At 48.9% G+C, this 22,749-nt stretch overlaps 1 protein-coding gene across 1 annotated transcript in view; it reads right to left on the reverse strand.

Moving 5' to 3' along the window:
- The window catches only part of LOC138929695 (polyprenol dehydrogenase-like), a 141,762-nt gene that overhangs the window by 14,937 nt on the left and 104,076 nt on the right, over window positions 1–22,749 (reverse strand). Inside the window, exons 5-6 of the mRNA XM_070291325.1 lie at window positions 9,028–9,235; window positions 232–439 (exon numbers count right to left, since the gene is read on the reverse strand). Of these exons, the coding sequence (XP_070147426.1) occupies window positions 232–439; window positions 9,028–9,235 (416 nt within the window). The remainder of the gene's footprint in view (window positions 1–231; window positions 440–9,027; window positions 9,236–22,749) is intronic.

Here is a 22,749-nt window from a genome sequence, read left to right on the forward strand (position 1 = left end):
GCTGCTGGGGCATATACCTGGAGAAAATGATAATTAGAAAAGACACGCACACCCCAGGGTTCATCGCAGCACTCTTTACAATCGCTGAGACATGAAAGCAACCTCAATGTCCATCAACAGATGAACAGAGAAAGATGCGGAGCCTGGAATCAGTAACACAGCGGTGTCAACGAGGTTAAAGCCAGATCTGCCCGCGGACCAGAGCAACACCCCGAGCATCGCGGCCTTTACCTTGAAAACCCACCAGCCCAGGAGCTTCTTGACGAGCCGGGTGCCCCAGAAGACGTGTCTGTAGAGGTCGGTGTCCACCACGCCGGGGTCGGCCACGCTGGCGGTCACGGGGACGCCCCGGGCGCTCAGGAGCGCCTGCAGGTGGTATGTGAACAGCACCAGGGCCAGCTTGCTCTGGGCGTAGGCTGCGTGCGCCGAGTAGCTGGTACTGCAGGAGCAAAGAGGGGAGGCTGTGAGACCCGGGCGTCTGGATGCCAACGCTGCCCTGGCCCAGCCGTGGACAACAGCGCCAGGCACAGGTTGAGGGCACCTAGAGACGTGCCCGAGGTCAAGCGGGCTGTGCTGAGTCACTCAGTCGTGTCCGACTCTTTGCAACCCCGTGGGCTGCACCCCACCAGGCTCCTCCATCCGTGGGATTCTCTAGGCACGAAGACTGGAGTGGGTTGCCGTGCCCTCCTCCAGGGGATCTTGCCCAACCCAGGCATCGAACCCGGGTCTCCTGCACTGCAGGCGGATTCTTTACTGAGTGAGTCACCAGGGGCGCCCACGTGTGTTACCTGCGCTGTGGAGCTCTCCTAGGATGCTACAGGGTGGGTACTAGGGTGGATATTTCACCCAATATAGGGTCAGGGGACTGGCTGGTTTAGATCCGGAGGCTCGTGGCAACAGCTGCTATGGGGCTTGGTCAGTTCCAGAGATGTTTATCCTGTGATTCTGGAGCAGAGCTGCCCACCTGTGACCTTGCTATAGGCTCCACATCACTTTTTCTTTTCTCCTTGGAGTGTTTGACACTTGGGGAAGACGCCAGGACAGATGTGTTCCTCTAGCGCACAACGACCACCTCCATCCACTCCCTTTTTGACTTTCTACCATCAGGCACTATTTTACGAGGTTGGACGTGGGCACCACTTCCTGAAAACCACAGGGCTTTTTTTCTGGCGGTCCAGTGGTGAAGGCCTCTTCACCTTCCAATGCAAGAGGTGTGGGTTTGATCCCTGGTCAGGGAGCTAAAATCCCACATGCCTTGTGGCCGAAATACCAAAGCGTAACACGGAAGCAATATGGCATTAATAAGAAATTCCATAAAGACTTTAAAAACAGTCCCCATCAAAAAAAAAAAAATTCTTCACATAAATAAATAAAAACATAATGGTTGGTCACTTATACCCAACCTTTCCCAGAAAGTAGCGTTCCTGGAATGTAGAAAAGAATTCACTGCAGAGAAAATACCACTCCAGGCAAACTAACTGTGGTGGCTTCAGTTCAGTTCAGTTCAGTCGCTCAGTCGTGTCCGACTCTTTGTGACCCCAGTTCAGTCGCTCAGTCGCATCCGACTCTTTGCGACCCCATGAATCGCAGCACGCCAGGCCTCCCCGTCCATCGCCAACTCCCGGAGTTCACACAAACTCACGTCCATCGAGTCGGTGATGCCATCCAGCCATCTCATCCTCTGTCGTCCCCTTCTCCTCCTGCCCCCAATCCCTCCCAGCGTCAGTCTTTTAGCTAGTAATTTTATGCATAGCTACATAGCCTGTGTAGTATGAAGAGCTCGTTAACATCTCTACCGGGGACTTTCCGGGCAGTCCAGTGGCTGAGGATCCACCTGCCAGTGCAGGGGCTGGGTGTTTCATGCCTGGTCAGGGAGACAAGATCCCACATGCCTCACGGCTAAAAAAAACCCAACACACAAGAGACGACGGTGTACAGCAATTACATTCCAATAAAAGTTAAACAGAATAAATAACAAGGACCAGTTTGGAGGCTTTCATCCTTTTCTTTTCTTTGTCATCAACAATAAATCTGCAAATGAAAAACCCAAGTGATTTGTGTTTAAAAAGAACAGCTAGCACTTATCGTGAAAGGGACATTAAAACCTGACAACTCAACTCTCCACAAAAAGGAACAGAAGCAACATTGTAACACACTCAATATCGACTTCAGAAATGGCCCACACGAAAAAAAAAAAAAAAAAAAAAACAACCCAAGTCTGAAATGGCCCACACGGAAAAAAAAAAAAAAAAAGAAGAAGAAGTCTGAAAAATAAAGAAAACCAAGGAAGTCTTCCTGGCAAAATACTCCACGTCTGGTTCATCGGGGATCGGTCATTTTCTTCATGTCCGCAGTTCTTTTTCTGTAATTTTGTGGATACGAATGCAGCCCCACTTGTGTTTCTTCTTGCGGTTCAACATGCCCCAGAGTCTATGTTAGTTTACATTTTCAGCCCCCGTGGTGACTCTAACATTCGGAGAAAATCCATCCATGGAATTCACCCTTGTGGGAATTTAATGCAGACAGAGATTCAAAAGAAAGAAATCCATCCTGACATGAGAAGCAAAAGAAAAAAAAAAAAGAAAAAAAACAGCACTCGCTGGAATTCAATGCCTCTTATGCACAAAGGCTCTTACTAAACAGGAATTGAAAATTGCATTAAATGAACTAAATGGACTCAATGATTCAGAAAAGCAAAGTCAGGAAACGTGACCAAGGAAAAACACATAAGAGGGAAAAAAAATGACAAAACGGAAAGGGAAATATTTAAACGTAGAAAAGAGGAGAAGCAATGATAAGGCTGAGAAATGAAGCCACGTAAGCGTCATTGCCTAGTGAGGCTTTCTGGAAAAAAAAAAATTTAAAAACCACCTCAAGCTGTTTTGTAAATTGCACACGTGGGCTCTCGGCTATCAAAATGTGACAACCACATCAACACCCTCGGGGACTCCGTCCCACCTCCTGCCGTTTCCCTGGGCAGCAACTTTCTTCCGTGTCAGCAGGCCCCCACTATGTTGCCGGCCAACAGCCAGCCACTTGTCACAAGAGGCCACGTGCAAACTCTGAGGTTCTTTCAGGGGCCCCAGCAATTTAAGCTGGAGAATAAACCCCAAGTCCTTTGTCTCAGCGATGAGTAAGGGCAGGTCGGCCAAGGGTGACGCAGGACGAGTTTCCGCAGAGCATTTGCCAGAGGAACTCCAAACACATCTTTTGTTGGAGGGAGGAAGGGAGATGATAACACAGCAGAGTTCCAAGCACCAATTCCCTCCCCGGGATCCGTGACAACCCCCCAATTATAGTCAAGATGCCTGTTTCTGGCAAGCTGTTCCTCTCTCTGCCCAGCAGGGGAGGAGAAAGCTCCAGGAATGAGGGGGTTATTAAGTACGGGGAGATAAAGGCTCAACTTTCCCGTTGGCTTTGGACCATGTCAGCAAGACATACATCCGTCTGCTCCTGAATTAACACGGACGTTTGGGACGGAAGAGCAGTCGTGAAGTTAAGAAAGAAGACACCGGAAACGTGCAGGTTCCTTAAAGGAAAATTGACGCATGACAGAATTATGGCTTACCTCTACGGAGACGAGTATGGAGGTTCTTTAGAAAAATGAACAGTGTTCACTGCAGAACTATTCAGGGTAACCAGGACCTGGAAGCAACCTAGATGTCTGTCAACAGGTGAATGGATAAAGAGAATGTGGTGATATGTGCATGGAATATTACTAAGCCATAAAGAAGGGAAGAAATCGGGTTGTTTGTCGTGATGTGGATGGACCCAGAGAATCATCTGTCATACAGATGATTGCAGTGAGTCAGAAAGGGAAAGACAGTTAGTGTATATTAACGCATGTATAGGGAATTTGGACGGAGAAGGCGATGGCAGCCCACTCCAGTACTCTTGCCTGGAAAATCCCATGGACGGAGGAGCCTGGTGGGCTCCAGTTTGTGGGGTCGCGAAGAGTCGGACACGACTGAGCGACTTCCCTTTCACTTTCCACTTTCATGCATTGGAGAAGGAAATGGCAACCCACTGCAGTGTTCTTGCCTGGAAAGTCCCAGGGACGGGGGAGCCTGGTGGGCTGCCGTCTATGGGGTCACACAGAGTCGGACACGACTTAAGCGACTTAGCAGCAGCAGCAGCAGCAGCAGGGGATTTGGAAAACTGGTTCTGAGGAACCCATTTGCAGGGCAGGAACACAGATGCGGATGTAGAAACAGGCATGCGGACACGGGGTCTGGCGGGGGCAGCAGAGGGCGGGAGGAACTGAGAGAGGAGCGCTTCCATCTATACGGCGCCACGCGCAACAGAGCCAGCTAGTGGGAAGCTGCTGAGTGGCACAGGGAGCCCGGCGGTGTGGCCTGCGATGACCTCAGGGGCTGGGATGGGGGATGCAGAGGAAGCTCGGGAGGGAAGGGATTATATGTACGCATATAGCTGCTTCATGCCTTGTACAGCAGAAACTCACACAACATTATAAGCCAATCACACTCCAGTGAGAAAAAAAATATGCTAAATCTTTGTGAAAAGAAGAATTATGGTCCTCTACTATAGCACGGAGAAGAGACGACGCAAAAAGTCAATACTTGTCTCTAAAGGATAAAAAAAGAAAAACAAGAGTCCAGGTAATTTCAGGAGTGGCTCCCTGGTGGTTTGAAAGATACACATCCACGCTGGAAATGGAAAAGAATCAGAGCTGAGACACCAGAGAACAGGATTCCCATTAGAGTTTCTAAGTAAAGCCCCGAGGGACAAGAGACACAGTTGGTATTGAAAACAATGAAGAGATGATTACAATGTTAACAGCCAAACTGCTCCTCTCTCAGTTCCTCCCACCCTCCGCTCCCCCAGCCAGACCCCATGTCCGCATGCCTGTTTCTACATCAGCGTCTGTATTCCTGCCCTGCAAATAGGTTCCTCAGAACCAGTTTCCCAAATTCCCTTTACAAACTAAAGCACCGGCAGAAGACATTCATAAAATGTCTACGCGACTTGCTTCGAAACAGGAGACTTTTAGTAAGTGCCCTTTGTAACACACGGCCTCAAAAAGTAGAGCTGAAACCATAAATATACCTTTGTTTTCAATAAACAGTAACTTATTAATATAACTGCCTCATAAATATTGGAAGGTCAGTCTAAAACAGAAGTAGAGATATTACTGTGATAGCCTTTTTGTTGGAAAGGCAAAAAAAAAGTTTCTTCTATACTTTTATGTTCGGTGATGCAGGCATGCAGATTAAAGCAACACATGTCAGATTAACAAGAGAAACACTTGTTAATTTCACTTCTAATTTCACAGGTCTGGGGGATTCCGAACACTCGGGAAGTCCTCGTTCCTCAGAAGTGTCTGTTTTTAGTTAGATAAGGGAAGTTCCAGGATGGCATCTTTCTGCATCTGTTGCTTTGCAATGGCCTTCAGCTCAAAATAATCTGTGTATCCAAGTGGCACATTTTGAGTTGGCATGTTCAGATCCCTGTCACTTTCTCTATCTTAAAGGCAAGAGAAGGAAAGGGGAAGGATGGTATTTTAGACACAATATACGCAAATCTGTGTACTGAATCAAAGACTCGATAACTCTCTAAAGGATTGGTTCTTGATGAGCAACCTAGGAAAGCGTTACTTAGAGATGGTAAATCTTCTCGTAAATTGCAGCAGCGTGGTTTTTTCGGTTGAGAAGAAGAAACTGGACCTTGACTTCCACATTTGATGCAAGCAGTAGTGGTGTTTACAAGGCTGAGTGTTGTATTTGGTCTGGGTCTGGCACTGAACTCAGAGCCAATCTAAGCCCACCACAGTAAGGATACTGGGACCCCCGAGACCAGGCGCTAAGTGGACACAGTGAGGAAGGGCATCCATTGTTAGCAAGACACCAGTAATGGAGTAGATCATATATTTGCACTAAAAAAAAAAAATTAAAAAAAAAGTTTTTCAAGTTCTCATCAGAGAAAAAATAGATACTGTCCAAAGGGCTTCCCCCTGGCTCAGTGGTAAAGAATCTCCCTGTGATGCAGGAGACCTGGGTTCGGTCCCCTGGGTCCAGAAGCTCCCCCGGAGAAGCAAATGGCAACCCACTCCAGTGTTCTTGCCTGGAGAATCCCATGGACAGAGGAGCCTGGCGGGCTACAGTCCTTGGGGTCACAGAGAGTTGGACACGACTTAGCTGGTGTTCCAGTCCTTAAGACTTTACCTTCCAGCGTAACAGATGTGAGTTTGATCCCTAGTCAGGGAATTAATATCCCTGCATGTCGCAGGGTGTGTCCAGAAAGTAAAAAAATTATATAAGGGACAAGGATATGTTTTAAAGCACGAGGAATATACCCAGTATTAGACAATAAATACAATACAACCTTTAAATTTATACACTATATATTAATATGGAAATGGCAACCCACTCCAGTACTCTTGCCTGGAGAATCCCACAGGTGGAGGAGCCTGGTGGTCTACGGTCCATGAGGTCACAAAGAGTCCTGAGCAACTAACACACGTGCAAATAATGATATGAATATGATAATATATGTGACTATGCAAGTATAATTATGCTTATATATACAATTATATAAATATTAACACAATTATTTAAGTTAAATAAGTTTAACTGTGCAAGTTTAAAAGTTATATATTTATTTAACAATTATATATTTAATATATTGTATACTATATGCAACATTATACAATAGTACATTTACATGTTATTACATAATATAGTAAATATAAATATGTTAAGATTAGATATATACTAGCTATATACTTATATAAGTATTATTGTACATAAAAATTAATATATATAATATATAACGATATGATACTGGTTGGGTTGCCATTTCCCTCCTCCAGAGGATCTTCCCAACCCAGGGATCAAGCCTGGTCTCTCATATCGCAGGCAGATTCTTTACCATCTGAGCCACCAGGGAAGCTCCGTATATTTAATGTATAACATATATGATTATATATAATAACATATAATACATGTTTGTAGAAGCCTTTCCCTGCTCCAGAGGATCTTCCCAGACCCAGGAACCAAACCGGGGTCTCCTGCATTGCAGGCAGATTCTTACCAGCCGAGCCATCAGGGAAACCCAAGAATACTGGAATGGGTAGCCTAGCCCTTCTCCAGGGGAATCTTTCTGACCCAGGAACTGAACCGGGGTCTCCTGCATTGCAGGCAGATTCTTTCCCAACTGAGCTATCAGGGAAACCCAAGAATACTGGAATGGGTAGCCTAGCCCTTCTCCAGGGGATCTTCCTGACCCAGGAACTGAACCGGGGTCTCCTGCATTGCAGGCTGATTCTTTCCCAACTGAGCTATCAGGGAAACCCCAATAAACCATCATGGAAAAGAATAAAAAAGAAGAGAATGGATAGACGTGTATGGGGAAGTCGCTTGGCTCCAAGGCGGAAATTACAACACTGTACGTCAGCTACGCCTCATAGACTAAATTGTAACCATGCTTCACGGGTTTTCTCACGTGTTGAAGAATATACTAGGATTTGCCTCAAAGCGTAAATATAAACACACAGGTGTGACCGCAAAACAGCAAACGGTTCCTGATCCGGGCAGATCTCCTCTTGCTGCGCGTCAGCGATATTGCGCTTTTGTGCACACTGAAGGTCTGGGCGAGCTCCGTGTGGAGGAAACCTCCTGGCACCGAGTTTCAAAACAGCGTCTGTTCACCTCACGTCTCTCTGTCACGTTTCCGTCATTCTCCCTGTATCCTTCTTTTACATTTTGAATCTGACAGAATCTTTATTTCAGAGTGCCGTAGTCCTGACTCGAAGTGAAGGGCCGGTTGTAAACGGTGCTCTGCAGTTCTGACATGACATTGAACAGCTGTGAGTTGCTCGGTTATCAGCCAGGTGCACACAAGATGGAAACAAGTAATAGAGAAAGTTTCGGTAGTCAGGAGATTCATCTTATGATCTCTTCAGCGACATATTTCCAGCCTACTCTAAATCAAAGGCCTGCTTTCTCACACTCTTTCAAGTCTTTGCATGGTGATCATATTTGTTCTGTTGAGCTGTGATGAGTGACCTTTGATGTGACCACTGCAAAAAGGTTGCGACATTCATGCAGAGTGAAGTCAGAAAGAGAAAAGCAAATATCGTTTATTAACACTTAGGCGAAGCGTGGAGAAACGGTAGGTTTTCAGTTGATAAGTCGTGTCCGACTTTTTGCGAGCGCACGGACTGCAGCCCGCCAGGCTCCCCCGTCCGTGGGATTCTCCAGGCAAGAATACTTGAGCGGGTTGTCATTCCCTTCTCCAGGGAGAGAAATGGTATAGACGCTCTTATTTGCATAACAGACACAGACACACGGATGTAGAGAACAAGCATATGGACGCCAAAGGGGAATGTCGGGTGGGAGGAATTGAGAGACGGCGATTGATACATATGCAGGATTTTGATACATATATGCCCGATTGATACTATGCATAACATAGACAACTAGACAAGTACTGACCGCACAAGAACTCTCACAAAAAGATTACAAGTCGCTGAGATGAGATGGTTGGACGGCATCACGGACTCCACGGACATGAGTTTGAGCAAGCTCCGGGAGTTGGTGATGGACAGGGAGGCCTGGCGTGCTGCACTCCATGGGGTCGCAAAGAGTCGGACACGACTGAGCGACTGAACTGAACACTCAAGGCTCAGAGGACAGTTAGCATTCTTCAGCAATAAAGGATTTTTTTTTTTAAATGAAGGTCTGTACCCTGTTATTTTAGACACAATGCTATTTATTGCACATCTAAGAAATTACAGGCTAGAGTAAGCATCGCTTTCAGATGCAGTAGAAAGAAAAACCAATTTGTGCAGCTCGCTTTCACGCGATACGTCCTTTATCACTGCGGTCTGGAACCAAAACCCACAGCCCCTCCCAGGTCTGCCTGTGTTGGTGGCCGCAGTTTTTTGCTTTTTTTTTTGGCCACGAGAGAGGCTAAGCTGCAGACCAGGAGGTGGGAAGCGACGTCGCCTGGGACAAGCGCCCTGTGCAGAGCATCGCGTTGACAGGTCACCTTGCCTCCCTGACTCACCTGCTCTGGAGGTCGTCCAGGTTCAGCTCCCCCACGTAGTGCGTGGCCGAGGACACGGTCACCACCCGGGCACTGCGGCCAGGGGCGCCCGACTCCTGCAGGGTGTCCAGGAGGAGGTTGGTCAGCAGGAAGTGCCCCAGATAGTTGACGCCGAAGTGCTCCTCAAAGCCGTCGTCCGTGGTCCTCTGGGGCACCATCATCACGCCGGCTAGGGACAAAGGGGGCGCTCAGGAGAGTCAGAAACGAGTAGGTGGGTGGGGTGGGAAGAGATGAGACTCTACACCATCCCGTAGACGACGGAGAAGCCCCTAAACTCCAGGACAGTATCTCTGGTCCTAACTCCCAGCACCCCTGCCCACCTCAGTGTCCAGCTCTGTCCACAGCAAATAGATGGGGGACAGGTGGAAACAGTGACATACGGTATTTCCTTGGGCTCCAAAATCACCAAGGATGGTGAGTTCAGCCACGAAACTAAAAGATGCTTGCTCCTCGGAAGGAAAGTTATGGCCAACCTAGACAGCGTTTTGGAAAGCAGAGGCATCGCTTTGCAGACAGAGGTCCGTCTAGTCAAAGCTATGGTTTTTCCAGTAGTCATGTATGGATGTGAGAGTTGGACCTTAAAGAAAGCTGAGTGTCAAAGAATTGATGTTTTTGAACTGTGGTGTTGCAGAAGACTCTTGGGAGTCCCTTGGACTGCTAGGAGATGCAACCAGTCCATCCTAAAGGAAATCAGTCCTAAATATTCATTGGAAGAACTGAAGTTGAAGCTGAAGCTCCAATACTGTGGCCGCCTGATGCAAAGAGCTGACTCATTGGAAAAGACCCTGATGCTGGGAAAGATTCAGGGCAGGAGGAGAAGGGGACGACAGAGGATGAGATGGTTGGATGGAATCAGTGACTCCATGGACATGAGTTTGAGCAAGCTCCGGGAGTTGGTGATGGACAGGGAGGCCTGGCGTGCTGCAGTCCATGGGCTCACAAGTGTCAGATACAACACAGCCTCTGAACAACAGCAATAAAGTGCAGAATCGATGCAATTGCGCTTGAATCTTCCCGAAACCATCACCACCCCCCTCTACCTTCAGTCTGTGGAAAATTGGCTTCTGTGAAGTTTGTCCCTGGTGCCAAACAGTTTGGGGACCACTCATACAGCACCTAAAATCTGATGAACAAAATACTGGGTTTCCAAAGAGATTGTTTAGCTTTCCTGTAAGATCTTCCAGAAAATCTCAAAAGAATGTTTTGGCCAACCCAATAGATTGGGAGTTTGGGGCTGACATATACACACAGCTATATTTAAAACAAAATGTGCTTTAAGCTGTGCTAAGTCAGTCATCTCTGACTATTTCACTGCAGCCCACCAGACTCCTCTGTCCATGGGATTTCTCCAGGCAAGAGTACATGAGTGGGTTGCCATTCCCTTTTCTGGGGGAATCTTTCCAACCAAGGGATTGAACCTGCGTCTCCTGCATTGGAAGGCAGAGTCTTTACCACCTGAAGGTGAGAAGTGAAAGTGACTGCCGATCAGTCGTCTCTGACTTTACGACCCCACGGACTATACAGTCTGTGGGATTCTCCAGGCCAGAAGACTGGAGTAGGTAGCCTTTCCCATCTCCAGGGGACCTTCCCAACCCAGGGATCGAACCCAGGTCTCCTGCGTTGCAGGCGGATTCTTTACCAGCTGAGCCACAAGGGCAGCCCTGAGAAGCCCCGTAAAATAAAATGCCTTTTAAATATTAAAAAAAAGAAAAAGTCAAGGGGCTTGGCAAAGTTCACACAAGCAAATTACAGACCTAGAACAAACGTCCATTATTTTAAGACTACACCCACTGATCATCTTTCTCCCCAAGACCTCTACGTAAACAAAACAGGTTTCCTCAACTAGAGACATTTTCTGCACGGTGGTCAGCTGTCTAAAGGTATGTGGTTCTGAAATGAGAAACTTTGCTACAGTTTTAACATATCAACTGAGTTTGCTGTTATTATATGATGCTAAGCTCAAAGATGTTCTAAAATGTTGCCCTGTATTAAACAGTAGTCAATAAAAAGTAATATATATACAACGGAATATTTAATGGGTGTGTGTCCAACGTGTCCAACTCTTTGCAACCCCATGGACTGTAGCCCCACCAGGCTCCTCTGTCCATGGGATTCTCCAGGCAAGAATACTGGAGTGGGTTCCCACGCCCTCCTCCAGGGGATCTTTCGAGGGATCGAACCTCCATCAAAGGCAGATTCATAACCCGGCGAGCCAGCTGGGAAGCCCACCGTGGAATGTTACTCAGCCACGAAAAGGAATGAAACTGTCAGATGCACTGATGTGGACGGACCTAGAGTCTGTCATACAAAGCGCAGTAAGTCAGGAAAACAAGTATTCATGCGTATATGCGGAATCTACAAAATCGATTCAGAGGAACCTAATTTCAGGGCAGTAACAGAGACGCAGACGCAGAGAACAGTTTGGGGGACGCTGGGGGAAGGAGAAGGTGGGATGAATAGAAAAGGACCGACATACAGGACTGATATATACACGACCGTGCGTGAAGCAGACAGCTAGCTCTGTATAGCCCAGGGAGCTCAGCTCGGGGCTCTGTGATGACCTAGACGGGTGGATGGGGGCTGGGAGGGAGGCTCAAGAGGGAGGCGATGTATCTATACTTCTAGCCCATCTGGGTTTCCCTGCTGGCTCAGCTGGTAAAGAATCTGCCTGCAATGCAGGAGACCTGGGCTCCATCCCTGGGTCAGGAAGATGCCTTTGGAGAAGAGCATGGCAACCCACTCCAGTATCCTTGGGCTTCCTTGGTGTCTCAGATGATAAGGAATCTGCCTGCAATGCAGGAGACCTGGGTTCCATCCCTGCGCCTGGAGAACGGAAAGGCTACGTACTCCAGTATCCTTGCCTGGAGCATCCCATGGACAGAGGAGCCTGGCGGGCTGCAGTCCATGGGGTCGCAAAGAGTCAGACACGACTGAGCTGCCGGGGGCCAGCGTGAGGAACTCCGCCCATGGCAAAGGTCATGAGGAACGAGGCTTGGCATACGCAAAGGCGTGATCAAGCCTCAGGAAACCCCCTGTTCCCGAGCACCTAACCCCAAAACCAGAGTCTGTTTTATGCTCTCACCTACACCTCTGACTTTACGGGGGGCTCTCCCCCATAACCATTTCTCTCGGAGAAGGAGTAAACGCGCAGCTCCAAGGCAATAAAAATTCCTGGGTGTGACAAGAGTGTTTCAGCTTATGGACTCCTCTGAAGGTGATCTAGCCCGCCTGTATAGGTTCATCTGGCCACATGTGATTGTTTACAGCCTCCCAACCTGAGAGGCACGAGATGTTTTAGACTTACTAAAGGCAAATTCTCTTCGGGAGTTGGAAATTATTAGTATAGTGGGTTGGTTAGGAATTATATTGGTGAAGGGTTCTTCATTTGTTGTGTCAATAATTGCTGCTAATTCCCTGCTCTGGGTGGGACAAGGATGTCTCAGGTCAAACCTCTCTGCTGACAGACTAGCTTGTGTGACAGGATTATCCATACTCCTGCCACTAGGCACATGACTGTTTACTACCTCTCAACCATAAACAGCACAGAGAGTTTTGGAGTATTTTGAGAGTCTTAATTAGCATAGGGCTTTTTCTTCTTGTTGAGTCAATGATTGCCGCCAGGCCTCCATATCCTTAGGCACCTGGGAATATATTAATCAATGTATTTGGAATATAGAAAAGGAAATATAGTAGTTTTTGATGTTAGCAATACTAGACTTTTCGAGTTAATGGATTTTCTCTTTTGTAATAGATCACTGTACTTTGTTATAAATCACTGTGTCCTTGCTATGTGAAAATGTAACTTTATCATATCTTAAGACTAAATAGATCTTAAGGGGAGCATTGGTGAAAGGATTTTCATTTGTTGGGCTGATGTTTGCTGCTAAATCTCCATATTCCCTGCCCTTATAATGAATATAACTAGCATATAGGAGAAATAAGTATTAACCTTTAAGCATATAGGAGAAATAAGTATTAACCTTTAAGACTAATCATGTTAACCTTGGATTAAATAAATTCCTTTCTTGATTGTAACTCACTACACCCTCACCCTATAGGAATGTAACTTTATTTGGAGGGTGGTGTCTGGTTGAAGAAAAAACACCCTTGGAAGAAATAAGTTTTTTGGTTATCAGAAAGAAAGGATCATAAAATGTCAGCAGGTCTCACTCATGGCCAGAAGATGATGTACCTTTTTTATACATTTATGTGAAGCACCTGATTTTGATAAAGGTCAGGACTGCTGACCCCCGCGTGACTCTGTATTCATCCCTATGTGTAACAAGAGGTATATAAGCAAACCCCCAAATAAAGAAATGGGATCAGTTTCCGGAAAGACTGATTCCCCCGTGTCGCTTCTTTCTTGCTCCCGTTTTTCTGGCTGAATTCCCATCTGGAACATGGATGCTATTCCACGTAATCCAAGGTATTCAGCCTCCTTTTCTCCACTAATCTTCCTACTACACTATCCATTTCTAATCTCTCTATATCTGTGATTAAATATGTATTTTTCCAAAGACGCCGACTCCGTCCCCACCTTCGAATCACCCTGGATCCACCGGGGCTGGACCCCGGCACTGAGCGACTGAACTCAGCACACGGCTGGTTCACTTCATTGTACGGCAGAAAGAAACACAACAGTGGAAAATCAATTATAGCCCAACAAAAAAAAATTTTTAAGAACACACCAAACTCTCACTGGGTGTCTGTTTTATATGTGATGAAAAGTAAGGCGCATGATAAAAAACGTTTCGGAGGAGTGTGTCGGGGATGCCCTTCAGAAGCTGTCTGGAAGAATCCAGGCAGAGGTGGTCAAGAGGCATTTTGGAGACAATGCGGACAGTTCCCTGCAGTAAGTTCCCTTGATGTTGAAGGTGGACGGGATGAAGCTGCGTTCAATAAGCTGCGTGCGTGCCCGCAGCAGGGAGGGTACTCAGCGTATGACAGACTCGTACATTCCGGGGGCACGCGGCTCACGTGAGGCCGGTCGGGAAAGGACACAGGGCTCCAGGCAGAGGGGTAGCCAGCCTGCTCACTGTCTGAACACGCATTCCCTCGGGAGACAGATTCTACAGCTCATTTCCTGAGTTGCGGTGGCCTCCTGAACTCTGCCGTCATGAGTGAAGTTGGCAGTGGTGACAAGGTCGTAGAGCGTCTGAGGGCATGCTCAGAAAAGACCCCAGTTTTCAGAATTCTGTCTCTCGGGGCAGAGCTGGCCTCCCGAGAGAAAGCTGGCACTCCTAAGATCTCTGTTCTGGCCCAGCGACCACACATGGGGATCTCGTCAACCAGCCCAGCGGAGGCCAGGCGCCATGCCTGGAGAAGATTCTTGAGAGTCCCTCGGACTGCAAAGAGATCAAACCAATCAGTCCTAAAGGAAATCAACCCTGCATATTCACGGGAAGGACTGATGCTGAAGCTGAAGCTCCAATCATTTAGCCACCTGATGCAAAGGACAGACTCATTGGAAAAGACCCAGATGCTGGGAAAGATTGAAGGCAGGAGGAGAAGGGGACGACAGAGCATGAGATGGGTGGATGGCATCACCGGCTCGATGGACATGAGTTTGCATAAGCTTCAGGAGATGGTGATGGACAGGGAGGCCTGGCGTACTGCGTCCATGGGGTTGCAAAGAGTCAGATATGACTGAGTGTCTCAACAACAACAACAACAACTTCATACCACAGGAGAAAGCCACTCTGGACATGAGACCCTTGTGGAACGTTCAGAAAACAGCTCCGGGTGCAGCCCCACGGGAGGACCAGAGGGACAGCAGTCCAAAATGCAGGCAAAGGACTGTGGTTATTTCAATATGTCTGCATGCTCGCTAGCTCAGTCATGCCCAATTCTCTGAAGCCCCGTGGACTGTAGCCCACCAGGTTCTTTTTGTCCATGGGATTTTCCAGCCACAAATACTGGAGCAGGTTAATAGCAGCATTAATTATAACAGGCAAGATGTGGAAATGACCTAAGTGTCCATTGACAGTGAATGGATATGGAAGATGTGGGGTGTGTGTGTGTATGTGTGTGTGTGTGTGTGTTCCCTCATGGAGAAGGCAATGGCACCCCACTCCAGTACTCTTGCCTGGAAGATCCCATGGATGGAGGAGCCTGGTGGGCTGCAGTCCATGGGGTCGTGAAGGGTCAGACATGACTGAGTGACTTCACTTTCCCTTTTCACTTTCAGGCATTGGAGAAGGAAATGGTAACCCACGCCAGTGTTCTTGCCTGGAGAATCCCAGGGACGGGGGACCCTGGTGGGCTGCCATCTCTGGGGTCGCACAGGGTCGGACACGACTGAAGCGACTCAGCAGCAGCACCAGCAGCATTCCCTCATTCCTTTTTTATGACTGAGTGATATTCCATGTGACTGAGTAATATTCCATGTGCTTCCCTGGTGGTTCAGCTGGTAAAGAATCTGCCTGCAAGGCGGGAGACCATATACATATACATATGCATATATGTACAAATATAATGGAATATTACTCAGCCATGAAAAAGAATGAACCAGCAACATGGATGGACTCAGAGATGACCACACTAAGCTAAGTACGCTATAAACAGAAAGACGAACACCACGTAGGATCACTTAGATGTTACATCTAAAATCTCCATCTCTAATCAAGCATTCGTATGCCTGGGCGCATATCCAGAGAAAATCATTTCAGAAGACACATGCACCCCAGTGCTCGCTGCAGACAAGACAGGGAAGCAAGCTCAGTGTCTACCGCCAGATGAACGGATGAAGAAGGCGTGGGCATAGACCCAGCGGAATATCGAGCAAGTGAGTGAGAGGCGCTCAGGCGTGTCCAAATCTCTGCGACCCCGTGGGCTATGCCGTCCATGAGATTCTCCAGGCCAGAATACCGGAGTGGGGAGCCCCTTGCCTTCTCCAGGGGATCTTCCCGACACAGGGATCGAACCCAGGTCTCCCGCATTGCAGGCGGATTCTTTACAGCCCGTGGAATATTACTCAGTCAAACGGAATATCACTCAGTCATAAAAAGGGATGAACTCATCCCAGTTGCTGCAACACAGATGGACTTGGAGGGCATTATGCTACCAGGAACAAGTCAGAGAAAGATAAGACGCTGCGTAGGATCACTCGTACGTGGAGCCGTAAAGATAGCACAGACTAGTGAATATAACGACAAAGAAGCAGACTCGGATGTAGGAGGGGCAGACTGGTGGTGAGATCAGCAGAAGAGAAGGGAGGGCTGCGGGCAAGATGGGGGAGAGGGTGAAGAGGTCCAAACCACTGTGTGTTACTCGAAACTTCCCTGGTGGCTCAGCTGGTAAACAATCCGCCTGCAACGCAGGAGACCCCAGTTTAGTTCCTGAGTGGGGAAAATCCGCTGGAGACGGGACAGGCTACCCACTCCAGTATTCTTGGGCTTCCCTTGTGGCTCAGCTGGTAAAGAATCCGCCTGCAAGGCCAGAGACCTGGGTTCAACCACTGGGTTGCAAAGATCTCCCTGGAGAAGGGACAGGCTAGCCACTCCAGTCTTCTGGCCGGGAGAACTTCATGGACGGTATAGTCCATGGGGTCGCAGAGAGTCGGACACACCTGAGCGACTTTCACTTCATTTCACATTAGTTTAAAATAAAGTACACGGATGTATTTTACAGTACAGGGGACACAGCCAACATTTTATAATGACTGTCCACGGACTCCAAGTTTACAGATTGTGAATCACTACCGTCTGCATTGTGGCTCAGCTGGTAAAGAGTCGGCCTGCAATGCAGGACACCCGGGTACAATCCCTGGGTCAGGAAGATTCCCCTGGAGGAGGAAATGGCAACCCGCCCCAGTAATTCTTGCCTGGGGGATCCCATGGACAGAGGAGCCTGGTGGGCTACAGTCCATGGGGTCAGAAAGAGTCGGACACAGTTGAGCGACCACCCGTTTCCCTTTCATCCTGTACACCTGCAACATATAACATTGTACAGGCATTGTACTTCATAAAAGATGATTATTAACAAGAAAGCAGGTATTTACGAACCCGCTGTGCTGTGCTTAGCCACTCATTCGTGTCTGACTCCTTGTGACCCCATGGATTGCAGCCCGCCAAGCTCCTCTGTCCAGGGGATTCTCCAGACAAGAATTCTGGAGTGGGTTTGCCATTTCCTCCTCCAGGGGATCTTCCCGACCCAGGGATCGAACCTGCATCTCCTGCTTGGCAGCTGGATTCTTGACCACGGAACCACCAGGGAAGCCCTTCACTGTATCAGCATCCACTGGAAAACACGCCATCTCGTGGAACAGGGGCACTGGAAGGGGACGTGGGGGTCAGCAGGAACTGAGGGTTGAATTTGAAGGTGTCTCCAGGGCCTCAGCCTGCGGAGTTGAGCACCAGGTTATACAAAAGCTGGTGCTGCTTCTCACATCTTCAAGATGCTTTTGGGGGAGTTCCATCGTGGTCCAGTAAGGTTAGGAGTCCACGGTTGCATTGCAAGGCGTCTGGGTTCCATCCCTGTTCACCAAGGTGAGGGGAAAATGGTCTTTGATTTCTTGGACACTGGCAGCAGAGAAACCACCCAGGAGAGTGTGGTCAGCCAGACCTGGGCCCAGCTGACGGGCTCTGGAGCTAACGCCACTGGACAGACCCACTGGACTCTTTCGTGTTCTTTTAATTTTTTTTTGGTTGGGGCACTTGCGGTCAGGTGCATGGAGATCTGAGCTGAAGGACACCCCCCTGAGCCACCTCCTTAAGGGTGGACCTATACACTCAGTCCGTTCGGATTATGTGTTTCCCAGCGATCACGGAGAGGACAGCTCCCGTGCAGCCCGAGGGGTGTGCCAGCTCGGATGGTCTCCACACACAAGCTCTGCTGACAGATTCAAGCGGCAACTCTCTGACTCCAGTCGACCGCGAGGAGGCTCCAGGCACAGGGGGAGTTCAAGGTGACCTGGGAAATATTCAAGGGTCATCTGAGCAAGCCCTGGGCAAGAGCATTGTGAGCGGAAATATATTTTTACAGCAGTGGCCCAGGCATCGCTGGCGTGTCTACAGCCTCACGCCCCACCACGTTCCAGACGCGTCAGATCATCTGGGGATTCATCCACTGGGGGAGCCAGGTGCGGATGGCAGCGCCCTGGATGCTGGGCCTAGAACTCCCAGGGTCCCCACTCATGACTAAACCCGTGATTAAGTGAGCTGCTGTCTGGCTTTCCAGGTGGTTCAGTTCAGTAGTAAGGAACCCGCCTGCCGATGCAGGAGACAGAAAAGACGCGGGTTTGATCCCTGGGTCAGGAAGATCCCCTGGAGAAGGAAATGGCAGCCCACTCCAGTATCCTTGCCTGGAGATTCCCATGGACAGAGGAGCCTGGCGGGCTGCAGTCCGTGGGGTCACACAGGGTCGGACATGACTGAGCGACTTCACACAGACACACACACAGACACAGACACACACAGACACACACACACACACACACACACACACACACACACACACAAACGCTATAAATGGAGAGAAAGCATGTGATTCGACTCAGGACCAGGGTTGGGGTGACTTTGACCCCAGATCCTCATCATGCGAGCAGGACCCAGGGGGTGGGGGCTGAGTGACCCCGGGGTGGGGGGCTGAGTGGCCCCAGGGTTGGGGGGTAGTGGACACACGGTCTCACCACAGACCAGGGAAAATGTAGACATTCAAAGAGCAAACGACGGTGTCCAGAATCTACCGTAAGTCAATGGGGAAATCATTAACCAGAGTGCCGTGTGGACGGGTCCACAGCTCACTGCGTCCACCGTGCTCCCCATAACATCATCTGCCGGTCAGCACAGAGGGAAGACCCACCGTGCCTGCCCCATGCCCCAAGAGCAGGGCCGACATGCTTCTCCAACAAGCAGCTATTCTTGGCTGGAAGCACCTCCCAGCCTCTGATGTATGTACACCCAGGACGCCTTGGGTCGGCGGGATCGGAAACACCCAGCTCTCTGAACGGCTTTTGCATTGTAAAATGTGCAAGAGCCGAGACGTGGGTGCAACCTAAACGCTGCAGGAAAATGGGTAAAGAAGGCTGGTACGTATATACAATGGAATATTACTCAGCCATGAAAAAGAATGGCATGATGCCTTTTGGAGCAACACGGACGGAGCTGGAGATTATCGTGTTAAGTGAAGTAAGTCAGACAGAGGAAGACAAGTATCATGTGTTATCAGTTACACACGGAATCTAAGAACGCGGTGCAAATACACCTATTTAAAAAACAAACTCACAGACGGAGAGAACAGAATGATGACTACCAGAGCTGAAAGATCCAACCGGTCCATCCTGAAAGAAATCAGTCCTGAGTATTCACTGGAAGGACTGATGCTGAAGCTCCCGTCCTTTGGCCACCTGATGAGAGGAGCCGACTCATTGGAAAAGACCCTGCCACTGGGAAAGATTGAAGGCGGGAGGAGCAGGGGACGACAGAGGATGAGATGGCTGGATGGCGTCACCGACTCAGTGGAGTTTGAGCAAGCTCTGGGAGGTGGTGAAGGACAGGGAAGCCTTACATGCTGCAGTCCATGGGGTCGCACAGAGTCGGACACGAACAATGACAACACTTGGGCACCTGCTGCCCAAGAATCAGACCCCAGTCCCCGCTTTCCTGAGTGCTCTGGACACCAAGGCCCCCATGGCCACTGCCCGGAAGGCCAGCGCTAACGGTCCTTGGTCCGCGAGCTGATTTATGCCATGCGTCCCTCAACTAATGAAGATCTACAGTGAAAACTGTGTTAACGTGTATCTGGCCAGACAAGCCATCTTTGTTCTTTCTCAGGGCTACCACTGACACATTTATTTGGCGCAGGGAACAGACACTTTTTAGTAATCCTTGATGTTGGGAGATTCATCTAGGAGAGTGATGGGAAGTATTCCTGCAAGGACAAACCATAAATTCTGAGCTGTGAACACAAACCTGTCCAAGTTCTGGCACGGGAATGGGAAACATCAAATTTGGATGGGAATAAATGATCAATATCAGCCGGCTCTGCAGGACATCCACTATTAATCATTCTCGGGGTGGACGAAGCCCCAGCCGTGATCACGAGTTCCCCCACCGGCGGAGAGAGGCGGTCTCGTCCCATTTGTGCCATGCTAACCCATGCACAAATATTCCCTGACTGGAATGCCAAACACCTGCAAAATCCTGATTGCTCTCTTTAATCATAAATTTTAGGGACTTTCCTGTCAGTGTGGGCTTCCCTGGTGGCTCAGCTGGTAAAGAATCCGCCTGCAATGCAGGAGACCTGGGTTTGATCCCTGGGTTGGAAAGATTCCCCTGGAGAAGGGAAAGGCTACCCACTCCAGTGGGCTTCCTGGTGGCTCAGCTGGTAAAGAATCCGCCTGCAATGCAGGAGACCTGGGTTCGATCCCTGGGTTGGAAAGATTCCCCTGGAGAAGGGAAAGGCTACCCACTGCAGTATTCTTGGGCTTCCCTGGTAGCTCAGCTGGTAAAAAATCTGCCTGCAATGCCAGAGACCAGGGTTCAATCCCTGGGTCGGGAAGATTCCCCTGGAGAAGGGACAGGTTTCCCACTCGAGTATTCTGGCCTGGAGAATTCCACGGACTGTATGGGGGGGTCACATACCCAGCAGGGTATGTCCATGGGGGTCACAAAGAGTTGGACATGACTGAGCGACTTTCACTCCACCACCTTCATGGACATAGTTTACAGCTACAGAACATAACTGCTTTCTTTAGAACATGGAACTCTCCTCTGACGGATACTGCAGAAGCAACACTGTAGCAAACTCGAGAAAGACTGGAAAAGTGATCTCCATCGACAATGGTGATACAGACAAATACATAAATTTTAAAAATGCAAAGCTAGCGAGGACCTCTAGCTAGCCATGATCCTCAGACAGCTTTCCTGTGGGATGCAGCTAGGGGGGTGTTCTCCATGAGAGCTGATGCCTGGGATGGTTTTAACAGGAGTTGGTCCTATGAATCCAAGACCCCACCCCCCGCCCTGTTTTAATTTCATTTATTTATTTTTCGCTGCACAGGGTTTTTGCCGCTGCTTGGCTTTCTCTAGCTACAGTGAGCGGGGGTTCCTCTCTAGCTGCAGTGCTCAGGGGTATCATTGCGCATCACAGGCTCGAGGGTGTAAGCGCTTCAGTACTGGGAGCACACACGCTTAGTTGCTCCAGGGCATGCAAAACTTTTCCCAGACCAGGGATCAAACCTGTGTGCTCAGCACTGGGTTGGGGGTGGCGGGGGGGATTGTTAACCACTAGAGCACCTGGGGAGTCTGAATCCAACTCCTTTGAGCCAATCACCTTGAGAGGAGGAGTTACTATCCCAGAGAAGGGTCCCGGGCACACAGCTTTGGTAAATTCGGCAGGCTCTTCTGAACACCATCAGTACCATGGACAGGGCCTTGGTCTGAGAACTCGTGGAATCAGGAAGTGGGTTTGCAGCTGCTGACTCAGAATATTCCCAGTATCGTCCCCTTTCGAGTTGTGGTTGGACCTGAGTGTCCATCGACAGAGAAACAGATAAATGACACGTGGTACGTATTGCAATGGAGTATTACTCGGCCATGAAAAAAGGATGTAAGAATGCCATTGGTAGCAACAAGCATGAACCTCCAGATTGCCACACCGGGTGAAGTTAGTCAGACAGAGGAGGAGAAACATCATACGATATCACTTATATGCACAGTCTAGAAAGAAACCGTGCAATTGAACTTAGTCATGAAACAGAAACAGACTCACAGGCATGGAGAAGGAAATGGCAACCCACTTCAGTACTCTTGCCTGGAGAATTCCCTGGACAGAGGAGCCTGGTGGGCTGCAGTCCATGGGGTCACAAAGAGTCAGACACGACTGACCAGCTAACACACACACACACACACACACACACACACACACACATGGGCTTAGAGAAAAAACGTATGGTTACTGGGGGGAAGGATGTGGGGAAAGGATAGTTAGGAAGTTTGGGGTGGACATGCACATACTGCTATATTTAAAAGGGAAAGAGGGAACCCTTCCAAACTCATTCTACGAGGCCACCCTCACTCTGATACCAAAACCGGACAAAGACTTCACAGAAAAAGAAAATGAGAGTCCAGTGTCATTGATGAACCGCAATGCAAAATTCCTCCACAAAATTGTAGTGGACAGAATCCAGGAACACATTAAAAGGGTCATACTCCATCACCACGATCCTAGGGGAGAAAGGAAGGAAGGTAGAGGAAGACAGGGGAGCCTGGCGTGCTGCAGTCCACAGGGTCGCAGAGAGTCAGACATGACTGTCTGTGGGATTCTCCAGGCGAGAACGCTGGAGTGGGTTGCCATTTCCTTCTCCAGGGGATCTTCCCGACCCAGGGACCGAACCCACGTCTCCTGCATGGAATGCAGATTCTTTACCGTCTGAGCCACCAGGAAAGCACTGAGCACGCTTCACATCATTTTAAAGCAACACCCTAAAATTGACTATCCTGATAGTGGTGCCCAAACACGTCAGTGGAACCCAGCTTCATCAATGAACTGAAACTCTATTTCCATGGTAACCCCTCTTTCGCCAAGGACTTCCAGAGCTCCTGTCTGTGCCTGAATTAGCCTCTGGAGTTCACCAGACCTCACCATTATTTTTTCAATTTATTGTTTCACTTCGGTTCAGTTCAGTTGCTCAGTCATCCCTGATTCTTTTCGACCCCATGGACTTCACCACAGCAGGCCTCC

The sequence above is a fragment of the Ovis canadensis genome, chromosome X (assembly GCF_042477335.2).
Source record: "Ovis canadensis isolate MfBH-ARS-UI-01 breed Bighorn chromosome X, ARS-UI_OviCan_v2, whole genome shotgun sequence".
Lineage (NCBI taxonomy): Eukaryota > Metazoa > Chordata > Mammalia > Artiodactyla > Bovidae > Ovis > Ovis canadensis.